At 39.5% G+C, this 27,979-nt stretch overlaps 1 protein-coding gene across 2 annotated transcripts; it reads right to left on the bottom strand.

Annotated features, from left to right (window-relative positions):
- Nucleotides 1-327: 327 nt before the first annotated feature.
- On the bottom strand, nucleotides 328-26,754 carry LOC114151085 (1-phosphatidylinositol 4,5-bisphosphate phosphodiesterase gamma-1-like). 2 transcript variants are annotated; one of them, XM_028027997.1, is made up of 32 exons: nucleotides 25,677-26,751; nucleotides 16,159-16,308; nucleotides 15,268-15,361; nucleotides 13,218-13,265; nucleotides 12,166-12,250; nucleotides 11,992-12,072; nucleotides 11,652-11,686; nucleotides 11,232-11,304; nucleotides 11,047-11,142; nucleotides 10,848-10,966; nucleotides 10,104-10,189; nucleotides 9,892-10,012; nucleotides 9,592-9,760; nucleotides 9,248-9,367; nucleotides 8,494-8,601; nucleotides 8,202-8,386; nucleotides 7,877-8,077; nucleotides 7,415-7,534; nucleotides 7,110-7,293; nucleotides 6,563-6,640; nucleotides 6,093-6,196; nucleotides 5,912-6,008; nucleotides 5,750-5,816; nucleotides 5,315-5,481; nucleotides 4,948-5,044; nucleotides 4,630-4,854; nucleotides 4,399-4,544; nucleotides 4,186-4,300; nucleotides 3,935-4,096; nucleotides 3,762-3,850; nucleotides 2,897-3,081; nucleotides 328-1,799 (listed from the first exon to the last, which is right to left on the bottom strand). In XM_028027997.1, exons 1-32 carry the CDS (start codon nucleotides 25,936-25,938, stop codon nucleotides 1,739-1,741), a joined length of 3,930 nt encoding a protein of 1,309 aa, XP_027883798.1. In that variant the 5' UTR covers nucleotides 25,939-26,751; the 3' UTR covers nucleotides 328-1,738. The 2 variants fall into 2 exon arrangements, 1 of the variants encoding a protein (XP_027883798.1); XR_003596879.1 differs by lacking the exon at nucleotides 328-1,799 and having other exon boundaries at nucleotides 3,011-3,081; nucleotides 3,935-4,064; nucleotides 25,677-26,754.
- Between the last annotated feature and the right edge of the window lie 1,225 nt (nucleotides 26,755-27,979).

The raw sequence follows: 27,979 nt of genomic DNA, 5'->3' as shown, positions 1-27,979 counted from the left end.
AATAAATAATCATTCTCACTTTATTTCATAGCTGTAATTGTTTTACTAAATAAAGGCTCTGTCCTCTTTCTGGATTTAATTTCTTCAGCTTTGTCTTTATTTGGCATTGTTAATTTTTTAACTTGACCAAGGCTTATTTACTAGTCAGACTGTTGTCATATACAAATCATTCTCACCTCCCAAAGGTCATGATATGGTCCACATCATGACCTTTGTGAGTTGAGACACATATGGGCCCCATAGGTAAACGTTGATGAAAATCTGTTCATTTTCACACAGGTAGGTAGGTAGTTATTTTCTCTTTAAGACACAAACTCACTATAGAAATATACATAAAGAGCTTTATTAACTGTAAACTTGCACAGAATTTGTAATACAGAGTATTAATACTGGACAGTAAGCATAGGTACAGAGAGAGAAAACACAACTGGAGTCAGGTTTTCTAAAATACAAAGGCTGTAGGCCAAGCAGATGCCTTTTGCATAGAAGTCCCAGCACAGTATAGTGTACTGCAGGGAGAAAAGAGAGGATTTTATCTAAGGAAACATTTTTTAAAGGGAGCTCCAGTTACACAATATTAATTTTACCATAAAGTTACAGAGAGCATCCTTCTTGTAATATGTTCTTTCATCTAAAATAAGTTATGTACACAATGATCAGTTAGTCGAGGGTAAAGTAGCTCCTGATCAGTGGGTCTGCTTTTTGCAGATCCAGGACCAGCTCATCCACATCTTTTGATTAGAGTCAGATGATGGAGGCTGATCCCAACCGGGTTTATTAGATGTGTTGAGAAAAACGGGGGGAAAAACCCTAGAACAAATCAAAAACAAGTGCTCTACTAGTTTTCTGTCATAGCCCTTAGTGTAATGGTTGACATCCAGGGGGCGCCCTTTCTTTGAAGGTAGTATGAATTAGTATAGAGCCCTTACATGTACTAGAAGACGACCTTCTTATGTGTTTTGGTGAGGCTTTGTTTGACATTTTGTGCTCTTCTGGGGGCCTTGTTCATGTTATTGCCCCAAAAAGACTCGATAAGGAGACTGAGGTCTGAGTCAAAGGAGTGCATTACTTCTTCAGTTTTTTTTATGTTTCCCATATAGGAAAAATTTCCAGTTCAACCTAAAAGCAGTTTTTTTTTGTCTTTCTAGCCAACTTTACAAAGTTTGACAACAAGGCACATACAGGATATTTCCTCTTTGCTACATGTGCCCACAGCTCCCTTTTTACATCCAGATATCAAAATTTTATTAACTTTTTGTGTGTAACCTGAGTTTTCTTCCTTTTATCTGGTTTTTAATTGTAAACTCTGATACACAGTAAGAGCAAATGTAGTATTTCATCTTCACTTACTTGAAAACTAAAACCTTTTATGTCAGTCAAACTCTTCTAAAATCATTATATGTTCAGTTTTAGAAATTTTCCACAGCAATGAAAAAAACACTTCTATCCATGTATTATCTTACTGTTTCAGTTGTTTTCATCAAACCTTTAGAAGTAGCTCCCACAGTTTGCTCTTAATGTGTTTCAGCTTAAATCCTGATTGTTTTATAGCTTAGTTTTATGTCTTTAGTCCATGAGATGTTTCTGTTTGCTATATTTTCACTACAAGTGCTTTAATATGTCCCACTTTGCTTTTCTCTTCCAGTTTCAGATTGCATGTCGCTTTTGCAGAGGCAGCTGCTACACAGCGTGCCAGGCACTGTGTCTGTAGGCTAGCACTCTCTGGTGGTCGGAGTGGTTAACTGCGCTTGGCTGCAAACTGCTGCCTCAGTTTCTCCCTCCTCTTCTTCTCCATTAATCTGGAAAACAAGGAGAGGTTTAGGATATAGACAAGTTAGAATTCAAAACATTTACTCAAACAAGAAGGTAAATATAAAAAAAATAATAAGAAAAAATTTGATGTGGACAGAATAAACAATCCTTGGTTTTTTTCAAACCACTTCTGAGTTTAAAGTTCTATTTATCTGAACATCACAACTAAAAACAGTAACAGTAGAGAAGCGGTGTTAAAAACCTTTGCTTTCTTATAACAGCAACAGATCATTTGTATGAAATTATTAGCTCAATATATATATTTAGAGAAATTTTATAATGTTGCTTCAGTTCATCATAGTTTCACTCTAGTAGTCATTGCAACACCTTGATTGTTTTCTTTCAGGTGTTTGTGCTCAGAGGCAAACACAGATGCTAATTTTTTGAAAAGAAAATTGGCATTTATTTTAATCCTGCAAAATAAGTCATTATTGTTCAGGCTATTATATCTATATTTAATTGTTCTGTGATCTGCTTTAACATTGCTAACTGAGGGCAATGTAAAAGCAGTCCTTTTACATTTCCCTCAGTTACAGCTCCAGTCTGATATGCAGTTTCTTATTTGGTAATTTTTTTAAAGAACTTCATGGTCTCCGTTTAACTAAAAATGATGCTAAAGAAACAGATATCTTATGGTGTTGCCCGCTCCACCAAGCCTTCAGAGCTCAGAGTTATTGTGGACAAGAGGACAGTTCTGACAACAGATGGTTTGCGACTGCTCTCCATCGCGGGGGCGTTGTGATCCAACAGGTTTGGAAGTTCAAACATCTTGTTTTCCTGATGACATGGCAGAATGTTGTGTCGACAGAGCATCACAATCTCAGTGCTACTTTAGCATTTTAAGGAAGTGTCAGTTTTTAATATTTACATCTCATGCAATTTATATTTTACTCACATTTTCAACAAGTATTTCTGTATTCTACTCTATTAAATTTTTTATGACATTAGAGCTGCAAAAAGAGAATAACAGCTTTTGTCCTGTTTTTCCTGTTGTCTAAAATGTTATCCGATTTCATGCCAATGTCAGGAATAAACATTCATTTCTGTATGTTTCTGTCCCTTCTGATGGTGCGCCATTCTTTACCGGTGGTTACGAGCTTCCACCAGCTCACTCAGTTGGTCCTGAGTGGCCCTGAGCTCCTCCACACTCTGCTGGTAGCTCAGATCTGCGGATCCCGACCTCTCCAGGAGAGAAACCCTGGTGGACAACTCACTCGTCCGATCCCTCAGCCGCTCGATGGATGTGTACATGTTCTCGTCGTCTTCTTCCTGCAGTTGCAGATAGGGTGAGGAGAGCAGCACATGAGAGGTCATGTAAGGTCAGTGTGGGTCACAGCAGTGATGTGTAGTCAGAGGAGGCAGTGCCTCACCTGTCAGCATGACAAGTGAAATACTAACAACCATTAGAAAAAATTGATTTCTCCAACTGAGCGTGGTATTTTTTTTTCCTATGCGATTTTTAAAAATTTGTGGTCAAAAATCATTGAAGTTACGCATTGTATGCGCTATATACCTACCAGTTTCCATATATGGGATGTAAAAAATCCACAATTGGAAGACTTCTTAGTGACTTTCAACAAAAACATAAAAATGATCATAATATAGAAGATAATTGCTGATAGATATTTTTATAGTTGGCAAACTTTAAATCTGAAACCTGAAATAACAATGAACAACATGCTCAGTGGTAATTAAGCCAAAAGTGTACAAAAGTATATACATTTTACAATTAAATAAAACAATCTTTGTCTATATTTGCAATATTTGTCATTAACATGTTGTGTCAGTTATGACAGAAGTATGCTTTTGTCTCAAATAATGTAGGCCAGAGAGATTTCTTGCGCAAATATTTAACTGTTTCAATCATTTAATAAAAATACTGCTGCTGGAGTGATGTGGTTGGTTTAGATCCACCGTCAAAGCTCACTCAGGTAAAAACCTGCCCCCACCTTTGCATTGTAGATCTCAATGTGAACCAGAAGTGAGGCCAGCTCCAGCTCCTCACTGTAGCTGTTCTTCAGAGGAACACTCCTGTAGCCTAGGAGACGGAAACGTAACATGGAGCAGGATGTTTATTAAAAACATATTTTCCATCTGATACAACAAGGGGGGAGCGGCTCACCTGTCCGCAGCAGACGGACTGGATATGTGGCTTGTGCCAAGAAGTTGGGATCACTGAACATGTCCTCTTCGAAAACGGTGAAGCGCAGGACGGAGAAGGTGGGGTTGTGGATGTCGAACACAAACTGCCTCTGCACCCACACAGGATTCAGACCGTTATCAGCTGGGAGGGCCGAGAGGAGGAGACGGTTAACGTGCCGAGTCAGAGCACCAAGACAAAATGCTTCAGATGCAACGCAGCAGCCGCCTCACCTACGACGTCAGTCTTGCACTTAAAGCCGTCGTAGTCGGCTCCACAGATTTCCACCTCCACAAAGGGACAAATGATGCTGCGGCCATTTTTCGGCAGATGGCGTGCTCCCAGAACCTGATTGAAACAAAAGTTGAAATATTAGAGATTTTCTGGGGTGGGGTTTCTGCTTCTCATCAAACATCATCTTGGCTCCAACTACAAGTCAGGCTGACCTGTAGCTGGAGGGTGATTGGCTCAACATGCAGTGTGTCCTTGTCAAAAGGATCAAAGGTATCATCTCTCATAATGTCAGGTTGGGGGACGAAGCCACTGTTGCCTCCAAGCAGGAACAAGGCCTGGTTCAGCTGCATGGGTTTATCTGCAAACAAGCATTTTAAAGAACTCTCCATTTTCTGATTGTCTTAATGTGAGATTTGCTCCTGAAACATAAAGAAGACGCTGACCTGGAGTTTGGAAATTGAGAGCAACCAGCTGGGAGCCGCAGAGCCACATGGGCAGCGGGTCATAGTTAGAGGAGTCCAGTCTCTGGCCTCTGGGATAAACTCTGGACAGCTGCCGGCGGTTGTACTGCAGGAAGCGCTTTCCTCTGGTGCGAGTCGCAAACTTCTCCGCTTTTGTCTCCGGGAAGGAAGACATGTCCCTGTAACAAGCACGCTCAGTCCCGATTTCTGCAAACGCAAAGATCACAGAGAAACTTAAACATGGAACATCTAAATTTTATTTATTTTTTTTAAAGTAAGAATGTTAATTTTGAAGCTCACTGTCTTCGTTGAACGGTACTGGCCGGCAGTAAACCACAAGATCAGACAGTTCAACAGCAATCTTCTTCCTCCTCTCCATTTGTTTCTCCTCCTGCATCTGTTGCCGTAAAGATCAACCAAATTTAACATCTTCTTATGACTTGTACAATGTAGATTTTGAAACATGTATCGTTTTCTTTCCATTAGTCAAGTCCCTAAATGACTTGACCAATTAAATACACAGAGGTATGTGGTTGTAATGTGACAAGACTTCCTGAGACATTAACAGTTTAGCAAAGCACTGATGGCTGCAGAGAAATATCAGTATCGATGGTGTTTGTAGGTGTTTGTAGGTGTTTTCTGTGTTGCTGTGCAGCGTTGCACTGACCCGTGCATCAGCATTCTGTGCAGCTTCTCTTATTTTGCTGACCCAGCAGGTGAGATCTTCCAGACTATCCGCTGCCACGTCCAGACTCTGGACCGGGTGAGAGCTGAGGTGCTGCGAGTGGATGGTAAACACAAAGGGCCGGGAGTTCTTCCCGTCTTTATGCACGGCTGGACGGAAGGAGAGAAACAGGAGGAAGATGGGAGAGCATTTGGTGGGTTTCATGTTAAGAAATTGTTTTTGGAGAGAATCTGGGAGCCGAAACACTGACATAAGAAAATCATCTGCACGGTGTTACTGTAACAGTAATGTCAAGGTGTGGGATATTTGCAAAAAGTAATGTTTGGAGCCTCTTTAATAAAGTTTAAGATAAGCTTTAAATCTTACTGTTTTTGCTGCACTAAAAGAAATACATAATGCTAACAAAGATTTACTCACCAACATGGCAGGTGGGTACATCAATGAAGCCTTTCAGGAGATTACCCAGAGGACTGTTCTCTGTAGACTGAAGCAACAAAAAATAGGAAAAAACGGTTGTATTTCCAACAGTTAAATGACAGCATGAAGATCTTCAAATCTCAGGTTCAAATCTCGACTCACTGCTTCATCCATTTCTCTGGTAGGAGAGCTGGACACCTCCTCCACGTAGTTTGCAGGAAACCACAGCTGCTTCTTTCCTCCGTAGTCGCCTCTCCACCTGAATGCAGCACACAGCACGTCGCTGACTGACTTTTATATAAAAACAAGTGACCTAGAGGAAGCTGCATAGCTGAGCACTCACCAGCCACCCTCCTGCTTGTCCACATTCAGGATAAGCGCTTGTTTGGGGAAACAAAGCTCATCTTCTCTCTGCGCTCGGTAGTCATACAGAGCTTTGACTGTACACTGAAATGTAAGATAAAGAGAAATGTTTGCAGTTAAACTATGAGCAGAATATGCCTCTACGAAAAAAAAGGCCTTTCTTTTCTCTTTAAATGTCTTTAGGAATTTTTACAGATGTTCTGATGAAGGTATTGAGTTGCTTCAGAGATGTGTGTTATAGTGTGTAGAATTATCTTTTCCTGGTAATAGAAACTGTGTCATACTTTTAGCATTTGCAACTAATTCTTTTACTAAAGACGCAAACTACTAAAACTACCAATCCTGGTTCTCCAGGGTCACGGTTTTGTATGTTTACCTGCTGCTGCACCTAAAACATGCAGTACTGTTGGCTCTACAGGGTCAGTGTAGAGAATTAATGCTCCAACTCACCCGCGCTGTGGGCATCTTGTTGGCCTCTACATAAAAATGAGGAGTTCTGGCCTCATACAGCGCTCCATAGTCAAGCTCCTGAGAAGACAAATTAAACAGATTTTAACACATCCTCTAAATATGTGTGGCTCTGGCCTACCAGTCTTCTGGTTTGGTGTTTATATAGTTTTTCCTCTTTAAATAAACATATTGACATTTATGAGAGATTTACTCCGCTTTGATTTGGAAACGTGATTTGTTCCACAAAAGCAAAAACAGATTTTGCTCGTAAATTCATGCCAAGCTGAAATGTCTCGGTAAAAACAAAAAAAACAAAAACAACGCTAAACCTAATAGGACTGAATTAATCCAATAGCTAGACAGCATTTCTAATCTCTACGGCTCTAAATGATACAACAAAATGTTGTATTTGCGTAAAAGTGTTGATTCAAACATTTTTAACAACGAATATATCATATAAAATGGGTCTCAAATTGTAAAAATCATAGATAAATAAAATATTGATGACAAATTCATGTTTTATTTTTTATTTTGAGCAATGTCTTACCACGGTGCCCATTCGGTCCAAAGTGTCTTCATTTATTGGGTAGCGGAGCTTCATCTTACGGTACAGAGGATGTTTCTCATAATAACAGACTAGATCCACCAAACTCTCAAACTCTGCCGAACCCCCCAACATGAAGAGACGACCATCCTGCTGGATGCGACAGTGTTTGATCTTACCCTCCGCTCTGCAAGCCAATAGAGAGTTACTTATAAAAAAACACACACAGAATAACTCAACAGAATTTCATGAGCAGTACTGTCCATAAGACTGTTGAGTTCGAATTTAGGGTTACGCTGATCATTTACCTAAAGGAGATGGCATAGGAGTTGTGCTCACTGCGTTTTCGCACCAAGAATGCTCCGTCTCGGGGAACGCGCATCAACATGTGTTCAGCTTGAACACGGGACAGGTTGGAGTGGTACCATCTGGACAAAAAATGGATTTAAATGTTTGATTCCACCTTAAACTCTAATGTCTTCCCCTGCTGGCAGATGTTATGCATTACATTTATAAACTTTATTGCTTCATGAAGACGTTAGTTACTATATATTAATAGTCTTGAAATAATGACTAATTTTAGTGAACAAATTTGGGGAGGGAGAGAGTGGGATTAAAAAAATAAAAAATATTTTATGTAATTTTTCTATAGACAAATCTCCTCCTACATTATACAATTCAAAGAAGATAATGTATGTATTTTAAGGATGTAATAAGTAGGAAAAATACACATATTTTCTCCACAAGTTTTCCTAGTCTGAGTCACTCACTCTCTGCTCTCATGTGCATTGGGTTGCGGCACGGGACTTTCCAGCCTCATTTCAAACTCATTGCAGCGCAGCGGCACCTCTCTGTAGTGGCAGATGAGATGGTAGAGGCTGTCAAACACAAGGTTGTCTGTCAGGTAGAATCGGGTGGACCCAGACTCCTGACGTGAGTGGATCCTGCAGTGCTGAACCCGACCAGAACGCCTGGAGGAGGAAAAGTAAATTTCCTACTGTGATTTGTTGGATGAGAATTTGAGAGCTGTAATCTTAACCTAATAAGCACCGTTCAGTTGCCATTGTACCAAGTTAAAAGAGAAATGACTCTAACCAGAAGGACAGGGTGTAGTCTCCAACAAACGTCTCGCTCTCTCGCACCAGGAAGGTGCCGTCTTTACCCCCGGCTTCACAGTACTCCTGGAGCAGCTTCTCTGCCACCTGCCGACCATCACGACCTCCTCCCAGCTTCCCATGAAACCAGCGCTCTGCACAGTGCTGCTCGTTGTTGTTACACTCCTGTCAAAGCCCAGAAGGGGGAAAAAGCATGAAGGTTTAACATTAAAGATGTCAAACAAACAATATAGACTTTTTACTCTGTTAGTAAGACCAGATTATCTCCTTACCTCCTTTAACATATCTTCTTCTTCTTCATCAGCTGTTTGGTAGCGAGATGTCTCCTCTGAGTAGTAAATCTTATTGCTGGTCAAGACGAAATAATGTGGTGTCCAGGTCTGGAAAGTACACAAAAATATTTCAGCAATGATCAGTTCAGGTATACAGAGTTCTTTAGGAATGAATGCAGTGTCAAAAGGAAAATACTACTAATATTGAAAAATTGTAAAATAGCTTTTGTATTTGTATTTTTTTAAAGAAATTTCCCTTGAAATATGTTATATTCATTCTAACTGTATTTTTGTGTCATATTTTTTTATTTTCTATTATATCTTGTATTTCATAATAATGTTCTTTTTGCTCTAAGCCAATCGAGCGTAAGCCACAGTGAGCTTCTGCCTATTTTGTGGTAAAAGCCAGTTGAATTTGAGGTTTAACCACCTATGTCTTTGCTACAACTGCTGTCCTTACGTCTACCTGTAAATGTTTTCTTATCCTATGTACGGTGAGAAATGTTATCAATAAAACAAGAATAGCAATAAATGGGAAAATATTAAAATGAATGAAATTAGCCTAAATTTAACAGGCATGTTATGTTTTGTCATTTGGGTTTTTTTTCATTAAAATGGATTTAGTTTTTTATATTTTTGTATTTCAAAAGTTATTCCGTTTTAAGTACATTTTCTGACATTTGTTATTTATTTTGTGATGCTTCAATCATTGTGGTAACTTCAGTGTTTCTTGAATAAAAACAGGAATACTCACATGGTCGATGGGGTCCTCGAGGTAAAGGATGCCATTTCTCAGTGAGTTGCTGATGTCGTTTTCAGAGTAGCTAGCTGAAGTCACCTCTTCATACAAGGTTCCTTCCACCAGCTTTTTGTGCTGCAATGAAATAATTAAACAAGAGATTCAGTAAGCAACTTTTCTCTTTTCTGTTTAGAGATTTCAAGGAATAAGATTCTTCATAATGAAGATTTAATGCAAAATGAACAGGCTCGTTACAGATTTCTAAACCGTCTCATGAATATGGAGGGCTCCATTTGACTCGTCGTCAGATTTTCAGCATTCAAAGATGTTTTGGTCTCAAATAGGCATCAAGAATTCACCTTAATGAGGATCTTCCTGCGGAGCTGGTAGGGTGACGGAAGCTCGTCCGCGTTATTGTCAACTGGCTTTGTGAGCAGCAGCTCTCCGAACACCTTCTTGAAGTGCGTTGCCATGTTCCTCTGCTGGACCACGCTGCAGTGGTCCTCAATGGATAAGATCACAGGATACCTGCACAGGTATAACAACGGGAAGGTGAATTGAGCTGTTGGAGAGGGTCTGGGTTTAAAAATGTTGTTTCACTCATATTTTGAAGGTGATTATAGCAAACATAACGGCTGAAGAAGGTTAGCTGAACTCACTCGGATGTGACAAAGGCGTGTTCTTTGATGGTGTGCAGCACATCCAGGAATTTGATCTTGGAGGTTAAAGTGTGGCCATGGTAGATGATTGGCAGATCATCTGGTCCATCCCAGCAGTCCACTGAGAGCACAAAGCAGAGAATCAACATCGGCTCTCAAAGACAGAATCAATCTTCCAACAATTACTAGCAGCTTTAAAATGCCTTCCTTACGTTCAATGCAGCGGCAGCCCATCCTAAGACAACGAGCGTAGGCTTCTAGAGACGACTCGCTCGAAAACTGATCACCTGTCAGGTACCTGAAAGACCAGGTAACACATGCTCATGCTATGTGTACAGGGATAAAACTGAACAAAGAAATACCAGTAAAAAATCTAAGAAATTATTGTCTAAAAGTCTCAAAGTAAAGCAGCTTCTTCTGAAACAGTGGTAATTGTTAGTTTTAGATTAATGCACATAACATTTTCCTTGAAAATAATTTAACTTTAGAAATACAATTACTAAGAATGTTTGTTTTCTATTATTGTAACTGATTTTAAACGACCGGTATATGTTGCCAAACTATACAAAACAAGCTGAATGCTGCAAATTTTAAACATCTCTTTGGTTCAACAATCACAGCTAAAATCCTTTTTGAAAAACCTTGAGAATGGGGCCACATTAAAAGATAGGAAATAAATAAATCTGAATCTAAATAAATCTGAAAGTAACTCTTCACAATGAAAATACAACTGTATAAGTCAATGAAAACTTTCCCATAGTCTTAATCAAAATGTTCTTTTTTATTTTCTTTTTTGGAAGTTCATTCTTTCAGCTTTTGAATAAACTGAGTTTAATCTACTCAGAAGATCAAAATGGGTACCTCTATTACATAGAAATTAGCCATAAAAATATGTAACCTTATCCATTTTCTTTTACTCTTCATTTCCTTTTGAGTTATGGACTTGGTTATCTTACGTGTTGTGTGAAGAGGAGATCCAGTACTGTGACAACGGCCTTTTCATGTCATCAGGGATAACTGGTGAAAGTCGAGGGTCTGCCACAGAGTTTTCTTTTGAGAACAGGAAAGTAAGGAACTAAAAAACAGAAATAAACATACAGTAAGATGGCACAGTCCTTCAAATATTTCTTTCTTGTGTCTCAGAGGTTTTGTCACCTCATCCAGCTGCAGCATTGGTTCAGGTTGAGGTCCTTCTCTCATGTAGGTCATGAGAGATTCCCTGACTCGACTCAAATCTGATGCCCAGGACTCCTGAAATAAACACAAAAAAGAAAGCTGAGGCAAAGCAGGCTTCAGGGATTTTTGTTTGTGTGTGTGTGGTGCTGATGAGAACTCTTTACCCTCTGGTCCATCTGCAGAAACTTCTGGAAGTCGTAGAGGGAGATCTGACAAAGTTCTGGTCGATCCACATTTCTACGAATACACCAAACTTAAGATGTTAGACCACAGATGTGTGAAAGCTGAACAAGAGTAAAGGTCAGCTTTCAGAGAAAGGAGATGTGATACATTAGCAGACTTTTTCCTTTGGTTGGGCCAAATCTAATTACACCACTTTTAAGGTAATGCCTCTTAACATTAGGGAAATGTTTCTTGTGCACCAAGCAGAAACAGAAACATTTTAGTGCCATTAAGACAGCACAAACACATGGAAACATTTTCTGAAATACAAGACTGCTGTAATAAAGACTGAGTGGACAAGTACACTGGGAACATTGGGGTGTGAAGGAGGAGAAAACAGAGGTGAAGGTGGAGGAACTCACCGCAGGGGAAAGGAGAGATCCAGCTGCTCAATAATCTGAGGAGGTAGAGGGAAGGACCCAGGTGAAAAGCAGGTAGAAGGGGGTCAGGTGAGGCATAAACAGCAGAGGACAAAATGAGTGCAGAGGTGGGAATTGTCAAAGTATCAGTGTAAAACTCACTAAAGAAGAGGGATTCAGAACTTTCTAACCTATTTGTTTCACTTTACGTCATAATTAAGTCTTTGAAAATCGGTGACCTTTGGTGCTTTTCATGCAACTTTTTTCTAAAACTGTTTGCCAGGCTTTTTTATGAAATGTGACTATTAAAGCAAAATTGTATCTGAATTAGTCCAATACTTACACTCCTCTGAGCGTCAAACATAAGCGTCCTGTAGAGCTGTGCAAAGTTGGAGTACAACAGTTCATTCTTTGCCTCCACCTCCTGGAGAAACACAGAAAACAGGAGTTATGACCCAAACTGGTGCTAGGCTCAATTTCAGACAGATCAAAACCACAAAATCGTAAAGCATCTGGCCTGCAGTTTGTCTTTGAGAAAGCGCATGTTTGGGACTCTGTAGTTGATCTGAGGCAGAAGAGCTTTGACATCTTTCAATGTGATGCTGCAGAGGAAAGAAAAGATAAATATCAGTCATACTATCACACTGTCATTAATGAGTCACCAAAAACAATTTAAAAGACAACAAACTTTTGCTGTAGAACCTTTTACAGTAAATATCCTAAGCAGTTGCTATACAGTAGGTGTGGCTTTATTTGCCTCTAACACTGTATTCTGATCAAATCTTATTTTTAATGGTGCTTCAGGTCATCGAGAATCACAGAGATTTTGTTCTGTTCAGCTTCTTTATGCTTCTATCAAAGCATATCAATCAGGCTGAGGTGTTGACCATGTCTTAACATGGTCAAGTTGATTCATTTCTGGTTTGGGATCATTGTCCTAGCGATGATCCAGTTTCTTGGATCAGCCAATTTAGCCGTTTGATTTGGGGATGCTGCAATCTAAAAGTAGCAGCACCCACACTACATAAAATCTGGACAGAACAAACACAAGAAACGGAGGATGCCAGCAGGTACATATGCTTCAGTTAGTCACAGTTTGTTCTATGAAAGAACAGCACATGGATAATCATTTGGTAATTAGGTAAACACATGGTACAGTCAGAACCAGAAAGAGGAAGGAAGTTCAAAAAGCAGGTGGAGAGAAAAAATTCAGCTCAGTCCTCTGAACCAGAGAGGGTTTTTCAAGGTCTTCGACCTGGATCTCTGCTCACTTTGAGTCCGGTCGCCTCCCAGGGCTCCAACTGGCTACTGTTTCTATTTTCATAGAGGACAGGAAGTTGCCCTCTCCCTATTCTTTCATCACTTCCTGCTTCTTATCAAGCAGTGACAGGTTGTTTGTCCTGGAGAAGCCAACACCAAAACAGAAGCATGAAGTCCTAACATGTTCTCTGATGACACCTAGATCTGGTTTCACCTTCATTTGCCAACTGTTGCAAAGCTGCAGCATTCCTCACTGGCTGCTGTTAAAACTGTGATTGGGTGTTGACATGTTTGCGGTGAGTCACTCACCAGCCTTCGTGGTTCCTGTCCATGACTTCAAACTGTTTCCTCAACCACCTGCAGAGACAGAGGAAAAGGATGCTGACTGAAAACTGGTCTGAGCTAAAATGTTTAGAGGAAAATAAGCAGTACTGAAAAAGAAAAACAATAAGACTTAAAGCTAGTTTTTAATGAACTATTTGTTTTCAATTAAAAATGATTTTGTCTGACTCAATGGCAGAAGAGAAAGAATACTTGATTAATGCTAAATAAAACTAACAAGTTTCACCTTCACAGTATGTTTTAAGCACAATTAATTGTACTTAGAATCGCAATAAAACTGTAATCAGTTGTAAAACCGATACGGTCGCCACACTAATAACAGCTGGACAACACGTTAATGAATCAACCGTGGGCCCAGATTACTGGCAGACAGATGACATGTCTTACATCATTCATCAGCCTGAGAAAAACTTTAAATGTCTTTATTTCTCCTGCTGGCTCATCAGCTGCCCTTTTGTGTTTTTACTAGAAAGGCTCAACATGCATGGGGCCAGTACTGCTGGAGTCGGTGCTGGTGTAATGGTGTGGGACGTGTTTTCCTGGCACACCCTGAGCATCTTACTTCCGAGACAGAGCACAAAAATATACTGCAAATCATCTCAAACTGGTTCCTCAAGTATGTCAATGAGTTTACTGTAATCCAGCTGTCAGCAACACCTTTCAAACGTGGCAGAACAGGAGACTCTAAATGAAGTGATGAAGTAAAAGAAAAAAAAGAATGAAGGCAGTTCTGAGGTCAGCAAGGCATAGTTGACAAAAAGCTAAATGGGTGGACATCATAGTACCCCAAGAATTAACCCTGAGCCTTAAAATTAGGGTATTAAGTCTAAAATGTGTGTTCATAAGGTAACAAGATTTCTGTCAGAGTTACAAACACATGAAGCGTTTAAGATTTATTGGAATTCAGGTACATCTGCTCTGTCACAGGTCTTGAAGTGTTCTCTGTTTTTCTCAGGTGTAGCTCATCCTGCACTTACTCTAACAGATTAAAAAAATTTATATCAATATTGTAGTTATAGGTTATGTAAATGCAAATACATACTTCAAGTAAGTACATAAGTAACATCGTTAGTTCTTATAGGTGAGAACTGGAAGAACTGCAGAACTGGAAGAACTGCATAAATCAGACTTTACGAGTCTCATTTAGACTCATAAAGTCTGAATGAGATGACTCATTCAGACTTTATTTTCCATAGAATAAAATTCTATTTAATACTTAAATCAAGAAAAAGGCTTAAAAATGCAGATACAACGGTTATTAAAACAATGGTACAAAAAATATTTGTATTCTTTTTTTTTGTCCTTTAAACAACTAAACTTAAAGATGATCCGAATGAAATCCGTTAAACATCATTCAAATCAGCTGATGGGCCCTTCCTAAAAATAACTTCAGAAAAACAGACGAAATTAGCCTTTTCATTTCCTCCCAACATTCCCACTAAGCTGTTTGTCTGCTTCACAGCCTGGTGGTGTTTTCCTGCTTTCACCCCTGACGCCAAAAACAGCCTCTGAACATTCACCGGTAATAAATATTTTTATCGCTAACTAAATATTTGTCTTCTCTGAGTCCATGTCCAGGCTGCCTCTTCCCTGCTGCAGCCAGACGTCACTAAATAGCATCCAGAGGAGCACTGATAAGTGCTTTAATGACTTCAGAAACATGTAATTTTATTGCACTGTAAAACCTACCAGTCTGTCAGCTCCTGAATGGAAGGTTTATTTAGCTCATTAATGCCAGTACCCTCCACATTTATTGGTGCCTCTGCAAAAGATGTGCCTTAAATTTAATTAATTTGAATTAATCTAGGTTTTAGGAAAATTCAGTCTTTAAGTGGGGATGTATTATATTATTCATTAGGGAAGGAGAGTCTAATACTAATATCTCTATTACAGACAACCACTGGTCTTAAAGTTAAAAATATATTCAAAGCCAAAATGACAACAGCGCAAAGCTTCATCAAGTAGTTTTCACAGAAACTATTATGGCATATTTTTGAAAATTTAATGGTTTACAGACCTTTCTATTTGCTGTGGTGCCGGTGCTCTCTGGGTATCGACCATCAGCCAGTTCAGACCCGCAATCCACATGTTGACTTCCTCTTCACTGTAGGCTGTCATCACACAGAAGAAAATATAGAACAAATCAGTAGTATCCATTACCACATTTTTTGGGACAAAATATTAGTATCATTGACAAGCTAAGCAAATTATAACTGCCTTTATATGTTATAGAAATCCCAGATATACAAAATAAACTATTTTGGCTCCAATACAAAGCCATGTGGCACCTCACAGGCCATCTTCAATAAATCTCAATTCTCATTACTTAGCTGTGCAAAAATAGTCTCTAAGAAAAGTGTGTATAAAATAAACCCGAAACCTTTATTTTTCTACATTTCGTAGAAAGGAAAAACAACATCAGAGAAAATACTCAACCTTTGGTAAAGAAACACAAACACAGACACACACGCACACACAGCTTGCATATATATTTTGTACACATTGCATATAACATTGCTGTTAATTTTGATAATCACTTGATTAATGTGTGATTTTTTTTACTTAAAGATGAAATCAAGATAGCCTTATGTTTGTGAAAAATGCAGACCTGCAACATAAACCCATGTGAACAACTGTTAAGTGTCAAACCTATACTATCTTTGTCTAAAACCAGCGAAGTCATTAGTGATAAATTCTTATTAGATTTCAGGATACAAGCAGGGAGAGGGTTTATTCAGCCAAAGCATTAAAGTGGGAAACTGAAATCATACTGTTGGCTTTAGACCAAACAAAATATACAGACTCTGATGCATACCTGATTTTTAAAGATTTCTTAGGTCAAGAAATAAATCTACAAAATAAAAGCAGGAAGTTTTGGGACCTTTAATCTATCCAAATTAATGCAGACCTGCCAAGCTGAGCGTCCGCAGGCGAAACTCGAGGCCATACAACACGATGAAGCAGTGGGCCGAGTCCAGTTTACGAGCCTCCTCTGGGTACCGCTCAAAGTCACGCGAGCCTTTCCCCAACCGCAGCTCCCGGATCTCCCGTATGTCAACTGGGGGAGGAAGAAGAGGAGGAGGAGAGAGGAAGGATAGAGTTGCATGAACACAAATATGTTCAACCATTAATCACACTTTGGCACGTTGTTCATTTCCGTGCCAAACACACAGAAACCTGTTGCTGGAAAGCTGCACAAATGGTCACTTTGTGTGCAGGAGACCAGAAACAGATACACAAACATCTCAACCATGGGCTGCAGGAAGAGAAAAATATCTGCAGACATCTTTAACTGTAAGAACACTTGTCAGACTCGCAAAAAGACCTGAAGTTTTTATTGTACTTTAAAGTTACTTTAAAAAGATAAATTATTCTGGTCAAGTTGACTGGTAAAAGCTGCATCAGTGGGAGAGAAAGAGAAAGAAAGGTCATTTGTTTTGTAGTTTTTTGGTTGGGTAAATAATAATGTATGTTACTGCAAAATAAAACAATTCTCTATATTACTTGTTTAAATTTAGAAGAAAACTACAAAATGTTAATTTAGGGACCTTAAGGACATTTTAATAAGAAAATATTCCTAAAACCAAAAGATGAAGCAAATTTTAAGTTTGGAAAACATTCTGATTTGTTCATGTTGATGCATCTTCATGAACCAAACCTACGAAGTATCACATAGTTTGGTTCTTTGACCAATTTTATTTACCATATGCATGTTTTCAACATTTCTATTGTTGTGATGATCATACTCAACCATGTAAATGACTGATGGAGATAGTCAGGCATAACCTCAGCTTTCATGCATGAATACACAGGTATAGGCAAACGTTGGATACATGGATATCATCAGCATACTCCCAGTAGTAAGCTGATGATATTCCCTTAAGCCCGATAAATACAATTCATTTGTTTAGACTACTGAATTGAATTGCTTAATAACAAAGAAAGGCTTTTATGTATTTATGTATTAAGGACATAAAAGTCTGATTAACTTAGTCGTTAGCTTTTAAACTGAGATTGTAATGTTTGCACCATGTGTCTGAAAAACAAACTGCTTATAGTCAGTCGATAACTCTGGATGGTGTCCTTGATCTCATCTTTGGTGTCAAATTTGAGCAAGACAAGCCATTTAAATCCCAAAATAAACAGCTTGAAACATCTGAATGCATTAATGATTCCAATCTTGAAGTTGCACACAGACAGATTGTACCAAATTGTGGTATCCGTGTAGGCCAAGCAACAACCTTGGGTAAATCCTGTGTCAGCAATGTGGGTTTGCTCTTAGCCAGATATAAATGTCGATGTCTAAACCAACTTTCATAAGATAGGAGTCTATCTTATATTTTTTTCTTACCAAAATATATTATGTGTTGTAATTTAAGTCATAGAAATAACTGTACAATGTGTCCATTGTCAAAGAGTCAAAGTCGGACAGCGTGTTAGCAGTGAGTGAAGCTGACTCTGAAGGGTTAAGGTTCAGGGAGCAACCACAGAATGTGATGTAAACTCTGGACTCTATTTTCACACTTGCAGCAGTTGACACACCCACAAAGAAAACCTCTGGCTTATTGACATAGCAGATGTCCAGTGCAAACACATATAAACACACTCTCATAGACTCTCAGCACATTCACACATGGCTGAGCGGCTTTACAAAAATCCTTGACAATAATTTTCCACAAATGGAACTTCTTGTACATGAAATCAGCAACTTTATACATTTTGGCCACTGAAAAATATGTCTTTGCAGCTTAAGTCATTTATCCAGCAGATAGCAGACAAGCAACAGAAGAAACAAATCATGTTCAAATCAATGTGGGTTGCCTTCAGGAGGTTGTAAATAATCCTGAATCAAAGAGACAAGAGTAGATCTGGTTCTGATTTGAATGGTCTCCATGTGCAGACGGCAGGGAGAATGTTTGGCATGAGATTAAGTGAGAGCATCATCTTCCTCACATGGTGGCTGGATTTTAGTTGATCGTTTTAAGTAATCAGTCTTTGATCTCCATTCAAGTGTTCAAAAGCAGAAATATAATTTCATATTCAAAAAGGTAAAACAAAAAACCAAACATTTATCACTTTGTTAAAGATAAACATTGCCATGCACTGTAAAAACTCTTTTTTATGTTAAAGAGTTTTGAAATATTTAAAGTGTTGAAATATTTAAAGCAGTTAAAACAATGGTTGATGTTTTCCAATTAATTCTGGCTCGTATTTCTCTGTGAAAAAGTTTTCAAATTAATTCAAACTACACAAAGGTTTCGGCTGTCTGTCCTCACTTCCTGTCTAGTTTAATAACTAATCACCTCTCTTGTGAGGGCACCAAAGACAGAGTGTATTGCTCCATATATGGGCATAAAACAGGTAGAAGCAGTTGAGCAGACTATTATTGCTTCAACTACACAGAGAAGAACCACAGTGCCGGAACCATGGATGGTTAACATGAGGCTATCTTGAGGAATCAAAAAAAGGGAAAATTCTTGCAGGTCAGGGTACAACGTTCATGTTAGAGGGCCTGAGTCAAAAGATGCATACTTCTGTAGCATCATCAATTTATTTAACCTTTTGATAAATTTGGTACTGTACTAGAAAGCATACAGTGTTGTGATATGAAAATCTCTCACTATTAAAGGTAATATAGGAAGAAATACCTATATTACCTTATATTCAAGATTTAGTTCTGAAAAAACATAAATTAATTTAGTTTCCTACCAGATTAAAACTAACCTAAACTCATACATTGCAACTGAACAGTAGTTTGATGGCTATCAACTGTATTCCTCAGAGTAGACTCAACTGTAAAGTCTGGTAATGTAAAGCATGGGGTCATCTGCATACAGGTGTGCTTCAGTTGTAGGTTCCTGACCACATGCAAGATAAGCTCATAGACAACTCTAATATTTTCTCCAACTTAATTAAGTAGAGTAGCTTGCTATTGTTGAAAAATTGCTAACTTTGTGCTTGGCAGAAAGATATTAACAATGAGTATCTTGCATATGCTGCACTGTATATAGTTGCTAATAAAATCTTAGGTGCCCAAAGAGAAGTCTGGTAACCTGTACAAACTTGCAAGTTGATTTGCATCCAAATCAACATATAAGTTATGTATGCAAATGGAGGCACATTTGTTGTGCTTCAAAAACACAATAATTAAATTGTTAATGTTGTCTAAAAAGACAGGTCTTATTTTTTAAAACAAATCTGAGGTGTCAATTAGAGGCCTCAGATCACAAAGGTGTTTACGTGAAAGCAAAGTCATTTCAAAGCAGCAAAGCCCAAACCAAGACACTGCTATGATTTTCTTTTCTTTTTCGCATTCCCTTTATCATTTCCTGCCACTGAGTTTGGGCGTTGGGCATTGAGGAAAACAGGCTCTCAGCTCACAACTCCTCCACTTCACAGAAACACACCACAACCTTTTAATCCTGGTCTTTGCTGTAAACACAGCTGTGATAAGGACGCAGTACTACTTCAGCTTTCAGGCTGACATCACCTTTAATGAACATGAAGGGTCAGAATATGAGAAACATACAGATGACTCAGATCTGATGTTCTACACTAGTATGTTTCATTATCAGAGCTGCTTCATAGGCAGCTGTTTCTCCCTTCTCAGTTAGCTCTCAGTGCTAGAGTGAAATATAGCTTACGAAAACAGCTGCATGTTCTGTTGACCTGAAATTGCCAGCTGCTCATAATTGCATAGTATTTCCAGTGAAATAAACCAGTTTGTGACAGTTCGCCGCATCTTTCCCTGCCAGATGGCACCCCGAGTTTAGATGAAGTCCAAGAAATTTGATCAAACTAAAAAATTACAAAGATTCTGGTGGGAATGAACCCTTCAAAAAGTCTCCAGTGATCACAATGATGGACTTACATTTGAAATACAATCCTTACATCTTTTATGCTTATATTTTGATTAACCACAGAACATCTTCACAACTATTGTCTCCTCCCTGGATAAAAATGTTTTAAAAAACCTTAAAAGAAATTAAGATTTTACTTCAGTAGCAGAATGTCAGTACTATTCTTATGTGGACAAAAACTTCTTTGGGTCATACTCCATATGGCTTGGAGCAGAACAGGCTGGTAAATCAAGTGCTTTGCTTATTGGCTTTGCTCTTTTACCATAACAGACTGGAGCAAGGTTCTAATTACTGCAGCCGAGGCCCCTGTCTGTCTACCCATCTCCCACTCTATTCCACAAGACACCAAGCTACTTGAAGTTCTCTGTTTGAGGGAGATAACACTGATTTTATTCAAATTGCCATGTAAAGGCATTATCAGCATTTCTTTAATCTAGAGAGCTTATCCACAAACTAATAATATACTGTACCCCGTGGGACTAATTTGATGATATATAAATCACCAGAAGTGGAAAGCATTGTGTTACTGGACCCATGAAGTATAGTTAAATATGCAGCAGCCATATTGGATTTTGTACAGAAGGTTGCTAAAAGACTGTCAAAAATCCCATTTCAGGAGTGTTCCAGTTCCTTTGTCAGGTAAACAGCTCAGAAATTTTAACTTCCAGAAAAAAGTGTAACACAATAACACGCCAGCATATTTTTTTACAGATTACAACACATAAACTACTCATCAAAAGAGTCATGTGTTGCACTTTTACAAGGCATATAAAGCTCTGCTACTATAAATACATCTGTCTTCAAACTGATTTAGAATAAAAGAAATATTCCCATAAGCATGAGGACACAACAATCTTGGACTACCACAAAATACATTGAACAAGTCAAAAACTGGATTTCAAGGTTGTTTTCCAATGTGCAAAATAAAGTACTTACTTAACTAAATTTCACTGATGTTAGTTTCATTTCTGTTTATAAGGAGTTATTCTGTACTGTAATAACTGTTTTAACTTTAAATTTCATATGAACAAAGGGCTAACATTAACTGTGTTCAAAAATACTAATTTCATGAGTCAAACCACTCGTAGTACCAGTGGCGCCTCAGTTGTGTTCAATGTCTCTCCTTCCTGCAGAAGATTCAGACCTTTTGTTTTCAGTCCTTCAATCTGAGACGGGAAGGGAGACACTCCCTGATAACCCTACTTTTCCTGTGCCTCAGGATTTTATACATCCACTGCTTGGCAAGGCACTCATCTAAAAGCAAAACATAGAATCAGAGTCTGTGTTCTTGCTTTTTCTTTTTTTTAGCTTATTTTAGTATTTTTCCTGATGTAGTACCCAACTTTACTGAAGCTAAATCCTACTGATAGGTCCTGATTGGAGCTGAGGTGAGAGTCAATCCAAGTTTGGAAAAAATATATATCTGCAGAGACTTGTGTGTGCTAGGATAAAACAAATATTAAAGCAAACCACAGGAAAAAGAAAAACAAAGAGCTGGCAGAGGTGATGAGTTAGGAGGTCAAACAGATCAACGTGAATAACGACCTCAAAACGCAAAAGAAAAGTGAAAGAAAACAGAGTGAGAAGGGCATATCTGAAAACAAGCAGGGTGTTTAGGTAAACGTGTGGGGGCCGGAAATTTGGAAATTATAGCTGGGAGGAAAAGAATGGAGAGATGAGAGCAGGAGGAAGCAAAGAGGTAGAACTGTAGGAGACAAAGTGAACGAGAGACCCGCTGAGTTCCTGGAATCTGCTGGAGGCTTCGTCCGGTGGGAGGTTGTTTGTAAAGGGCCGATTTAGGGTTACGAAAACATGTGTGTGTGGGGGGGGGGATGCGTGCGTGCGTGCGTGCGTGTGTGTGTGTGTAAAAGGAACATTTTCATTAGTCTGCATGAGAATGTGTGGATGAATAAACCTGATTGGGAAATATAGCAGGGTTTAAAAACAAAGACAGAATCCTGACAATGCTAAATTAGAGGAGAAACCAGAAATGAGACAGGAATCTTAGGAAAACCACAACTTCATAATATAAGTAGACAAAAATATTAATCTTCCGAATAATGAGGAGATGTGTGCAGTAGCTCTGATCAGTCAATATGCTACATGTAGATTCAGATCAGGTTCACTAGAACTGCTGGCAATTCTGAACACAAGAAGAGTGAATGAACAAAAGGAACCAAAGGCTGCTCAAAGTAAATCTGGAAGAAGTTTTGAATTTGTTTTCTCCGTTCTTGCTTCATGAAAAGCTTCTAATTTAAAAATTTTCATGTCCACTCTATATTCAGACAAAATGTTGGTGTATTCATGTTATGCCTGTTTATACTTTTACTATTCCTTCCTTGTCTTGAGTTACCTACATCTGTCTGATGTGAAAAATATCCGGCCTGTTCTTCTGAGGCTGAGGGATTATTTTCTTTACAGGGTTCTGCCATAAAGTTAGAAAGACACATGGCAGACAGAAGGAAACTCTATCATGCCAGTTGAGAATGCTTTAAGTCTCTTTTTTTTCTGCGCCAACTTTAACTGCAACAAATCCGTCTTCAGACCACAAAATCCGGGTTGCAGACAATAGCCTCCACGCCCTAGACGGGGCGGACGGATCGAGCGACAAGCGTCTGCTGTTGGGATCCACATCCAGCCAGGAAGCCTGAGGCCAGTCGAGGATCCGTGCGGCAGCAGCACGCCGCCGTGCCTGGAGAGTTACTGGGAGGTCAAAGTGGAGGAAGCAGAGGTCACAGGGTTGAGCTCTGTCTGTCAGCTGAAGAGGCCGTGACAGCGTGTCAGCTGAGTGGGAATGCGACCGGACTTTCCACGACAGAATGTCACATTTTGACATGAGGAGGGAGAAGGGACAACTCTGCAAATGTGTGGCTTTGGAAGGTTTAGATACTAAAGACTGAATGGAAATCAGTATTTGTTATTTGAAGTTATTTCCTACATCATAAATTAAAAAGTCTATGAATTGGAGTACGAAAAAAAGAAAAAAGGTTTAAATAAAGGTTAAGAACAGCAGCTCTCTAAAACAACTCAAAAGCTTTCTGACACAGCAGCAACCTGCAAGACAACTCTTGTATCTGCTTTGTTTGGCTGACGAAATACTCCGGCAGGTCATCGACGCCTGATTTAAGACGAACACAAACCAAGCCGTTGCCTCTTTCCAGAAAGAATGCAGCAGGAGAAAACACTTACTGGTGTTGAGTTTCTGTCTCCATCAGCATGATTTCTGACACGTTTGAGTCAACATGACCTGGGGAAAATCTAAACGATGCACAGGAGCTCTGTGATATGCAGTGGCTGGGACATTATGAACTCTTGAGAACTGATATGGAAGACATCCAACCTACCCGACACAGGAGCAGAACGCCTCATCTCTACTGATGTACTGCTGTGTTTCAGTCCGTAGCATCATCTTGTTTACATAGCCTGGCCCTCTTCATTGACTGGGCCCTGCTGTCTGACCTGGAAACTGATCTTAGCAAAAATATTTTACAGGATGTATCGTTCCTAAGATAGAAGGCCTGCAGGAGGAGTTACTAATGAGAAAACTAAAGCACATTTAGGGTGTGTACATTTTGGTTGTTTAATTTCGTTGCCGAGCCACTGTCCAGCCCAACCCTGTAACTCTCAAAGCCTAAAACTAACATCCTCGCTGAGTTACAAGTGAACAGATGTCACTGTGAACACTCACAATCCATGCTGTGTGATCAGCCAACATCTGTCTGATGTCAACAGATTCTCCAACTTGAGCCGCTGACCTGTGCAGCTCCTCCCATATCTGTGTTTCCATTGACCATATAATGGGCCAAATTAAATTACAAAAAATAAAACACTTGGAACACAGCAATTTAAAAAAAAAAACTATTTTTTTGATAAGAAGGTTTTGCGCAAGATTGTATTTCGCAAAACTGCAATGGAAACTTTTTTCACATCATATGAGTAACAACCAGATGTTACCACATCCGGATGTTACTACAGGTGGAAAAAATGAAGAAAAAGACGGGGAGTGGTAGGGGGAGATGATGGCGCGGCATCTTTTTTAATGACTTATAGCTTGAATAAACGTATGCAAGTGTGATTTTAATTGTGTTTCTTATGTAATGGAAACACTGTAATAGCAAAATTGTGATACTTCGAAATAAGCGGAATATCAAAAACGTTTTGAGCACATTTGTGAAGGACAAGCAGCTCCTGACTGATGTTCTCCTTGCCTGCCTTGTGATTTTAGGTAGCCTGCTATTTCTTGATAGGTTTGCAGCTGTAGCATGCTCCTTCCATATTTAGATCATCAAACAATACTGTAAGGGATATTGATTAATTACCAAACCTTGCTGTAAACCTGTTTGTCCCTGACCTGTTTGGTGTGTTCTTTGGTTTTAGAATAGAAGATTAAAAGAAGAATAACCCTTATTGTCCCTCGCTGGAGAACTTCTGGTGTACCTGAAGTCAAGTCACAGGCAAGTTGAAGCATGTAGAGTCACATATATGTAAAAAATGAGTAAGAGTAAAAATAAGATAGAGCAAGGGCAAAGTTGCAGCATAAGAAAATACTGTGCACTTATTCAAAATACTCCAAATCAAAGAAATTGCTATTTGTTGTTGAATGCTCTCCAGCAAACCTTTGAGGCCTTCACATAACATCTGTGGTTACACTGAGATTAAATTGCTCTTATTGGGCTTTAATAGATGACTTTGTAAATTAGGACAGGAGCTAACGAGCTAACGAGGAGTTAGCTCGTTTCAGATTTGAAACGAGCTAACTCCTTATCCTGTCAGATTTTAATTAGTAAAAAATGTTGAAAATGGTTTACTGTTTCCTTGTATTTTCAGGGTCACAGGGAGAGAGGATAGTAGGTATCTCTAGCGGTCATTGGTCTACAAACAAACTGGACAGGTTGCCAGTCTATCCAGCCATGCACACACACACGCATACAATTTATGAATCTAATTAACGTAACAGTTGTGTTTTTAGACTGTGGGAGGAAGCTGAAGTACCTGGAGAGAACCCATGCATGCATAGGGAGAACATGCAAACAAACTCCTTGCAGTAAGACTCCAGACTGGGATTCAGACCCAGGCCCTTTTTCCTGCATGACATCGGTGCTACCAACTATGCCACTGTTTTGTTTCCCTTCCCATAAGAATGTGCTACCAACCCAAATTAAATATGTTAGTTTGTGTATATAATATGAAAAAAATGTGACTGCAAAAAAATGTGGGTCATGAACTATATGTTTATAAGCCACACGTTGAGTTAATTTTGGTTTTGCACCTAATTCATTTGCACCAACCATCTTCTTAGATAAAATAATTTTCTTACTGTTTTCTGTCTGTATTTTGTGTTTTGCTGCTTCACTCTGCTGTTTCATAAACATCTGGATTTGGAATGAACCTATTTTCTGCCACATCCACTCGGACAGTCCTCCGTGCACACCGCACAAACAGTTTAATGCCTGTAATTCAAACTGTTTCCTAGATAAAACATGCATGGTCGCCCTTAGTGACATTATAACAGTTTAAAGGGCGAAGCAGGTCCAGAAGTGCACACCTCTGAGCTGCCAACACTCACCTTCTCCTTCCATTTTATCCGGACTCCTGCCCCACACTATCTGCCTGGTGTCCTCCTTGATCTGGAATGTCTTCCTCTCGGGCCTCTGGGACTTTTTCTGGTGGAAGATGGTCATCACTGTGCCCATCTCCAGGCTTTCGAGGATGCGGGGCCCGACCTCGGTCCAGTCCAGCATCCTGGAGGCCATGGCCGGAGAGACGGCACCGCAGGCGGCCTCCTCTGCGCAGCCATTGAGGCAGCCGCTGAACCTGGCTGCGCACATCCTCACTGCATAGCTGAGATCAGGATCACTGATCTGCTGAGGGGGCTTTAATTATGAGCAGGATCCAGGTCCTTCAGCCAATGCACAGAGGAGCACCGCTATCTAGCATATCCAAACCCACTGGTGCCAGGAGGGAATCTGGGAATCTCAGGATGAGCCAGCGTGATTACAACGATAATTTCTTAGGGAAAAAACAAGCTAAAAGACATCCCTCAGCAGCAGCCGCAGAGCTGACACGCCAAAATGTCTGAGATGTGAATTATGCTCTGGTCCTCCAGAGGGGGAGTGGATCCCTGTGTTATCCTTTCCAGATGCTTCTGGCAGCACACCAGTGAAATCCACTCAGGGTTAGTTCTCATCACCGCTGGGCTCAGGTTTCCACCCAGTTCGCCTTTTCCTTCTGGTCCTCCCGAGTCCACGACAGCAGAGAAAGGAGCAGCGCAGTCCGGCTGTAAATACTCCTTGATACCGCCGCCGCCGCCTGTCGCCGCCGCCTGTCGCCGCCGCTGGGATGATAGACAGAAATGCCCCACTGCTGGGTTCAGGAGAACTGAGTCAGAACGAGGTGACAGAAACACAGACTTATGTAATGAAGCGTCTACAAACACGTCAAGGCGGGAGCAGCAGCTTGGAGTAACCGTGACTGGTTTAAAGTCCCCGGCTCCTCCTCGTCCGGGACTCGATCCTGCGCCTCCCTCAGTTCCAGCAGCAGAGGGCTGAAAGGAAACCGGGGCAGGCAGACCGGAAAGGCTCCATCAGATTTTTTTTTTCTCCCCTCCTTTTTGTTGCTGCTGGAAGGATCAGACAAGACAAGAACACCTCGCTGCAGCAAACAGAAAGGGGCGGGGACGGACCACTGTCAGTCTCATACCTTATTTATAAAAGGGACCATTGCACTCCGGAAGTGAAGGGGGCGCCATTTAATATATTATTCGCGGTCTCCCGGTTTTATTTTCTTTTGAGATATGTGATATATCTTCATCTTTAGGAAGGAGGTTCACTCTCAGCATGTATTTGAATTTCTCTCTTTTATTTACATAAGCGCACCTCACAGTAGCTTTCGGCGTACTTAGTCGCATCTTTTCGGGCTTGCTACTGCCTCTAGTGGCATGGGGGTGGTAGCACAACTAATATTCTATAATAAAACACCATCAGAGCTAATTAAAATGACATAGACAAGACCTTTATACATTATGAATAATATCTATATATCTCCATCAATTATAGGGGGAACAAAAGAAATTGTAAGATACCATTTACAATGTATACACGAGAAACTTAATTGAGCAAAAGTCAATAACAAACCGATGAATTAGGTTCACAGAAAAATAACAAATCTGGTTGTTACAACCAGGGTTGTTAGATAGATAGAGTTTGCATTTTTGCTTTTACGGTGCCATGTTATTCTGAGAGACTTTATGTTGGTAGAGTCTTACATATAGGAAAAAATAAGATGAAACTATTTAATATATCAAGGTGGAAATTTTCCTTCAACTCTACAACGATTAGGTTTCACTAGCATTTACCTGCTACTTTACCCGCCATTGAAAGAATTCTTAAAACTTCGTCTGTTAATCTGCAGCTCATGTGACTAAACCAGCTCATTTAATCATCTGTACTTCCTTAAGAAAATGAAAAATGTATAAACAATAAAGACTTTGTGCTATTCTGATTTAGTTATGTAATTATATCGTATAGTTGTCTTCTCTTAATGTATTTTAACTTCTTTTATTTACTTCAGCGGAGCTCACAGTTTTTAACAAATTCTGTAGCTTTCGGTGTATTTCTAAATCTGCTCCTTAGTCGCATCTTTTCTGGCCTGCTACTGCCTCTAGTGGCGTGGGGATGGCAACACAACTAATATAATTAGTGCTGCCTTGTGGCTTCAAAGTTGATGATCAGTTGAAGTGTAAAGAACTTTGTGTGGTCAGTATGGTACAAAAAGCACCATATAATTTCAGACCATTTACATATCTCTGAGTGACAATTATTAGTAATTTTTTCCAATTTGTTCTACAAAAATAATGCTTATATAATAAAA

This window comes from Xiphophorus couchianus, chromosome 9 (genome assembly GCF_001444195.1).
Source record: "Xiphophorus couchianus chromosome 9, X_couchianus-1.0, whole genome shotgun sequence".
In the NCBI taxonomy this organism is placed as follows: domain Eukaryota; kingdom Metazoa; phylum Chordata; class Actinopteri; order Cyprinodontiformes; family Poeciliidae; genus Xiphophorus; species Xiphophorus couchianus.
This window is presented reverse-complemented; position numbering and strand designations above follow the sequence as displayed.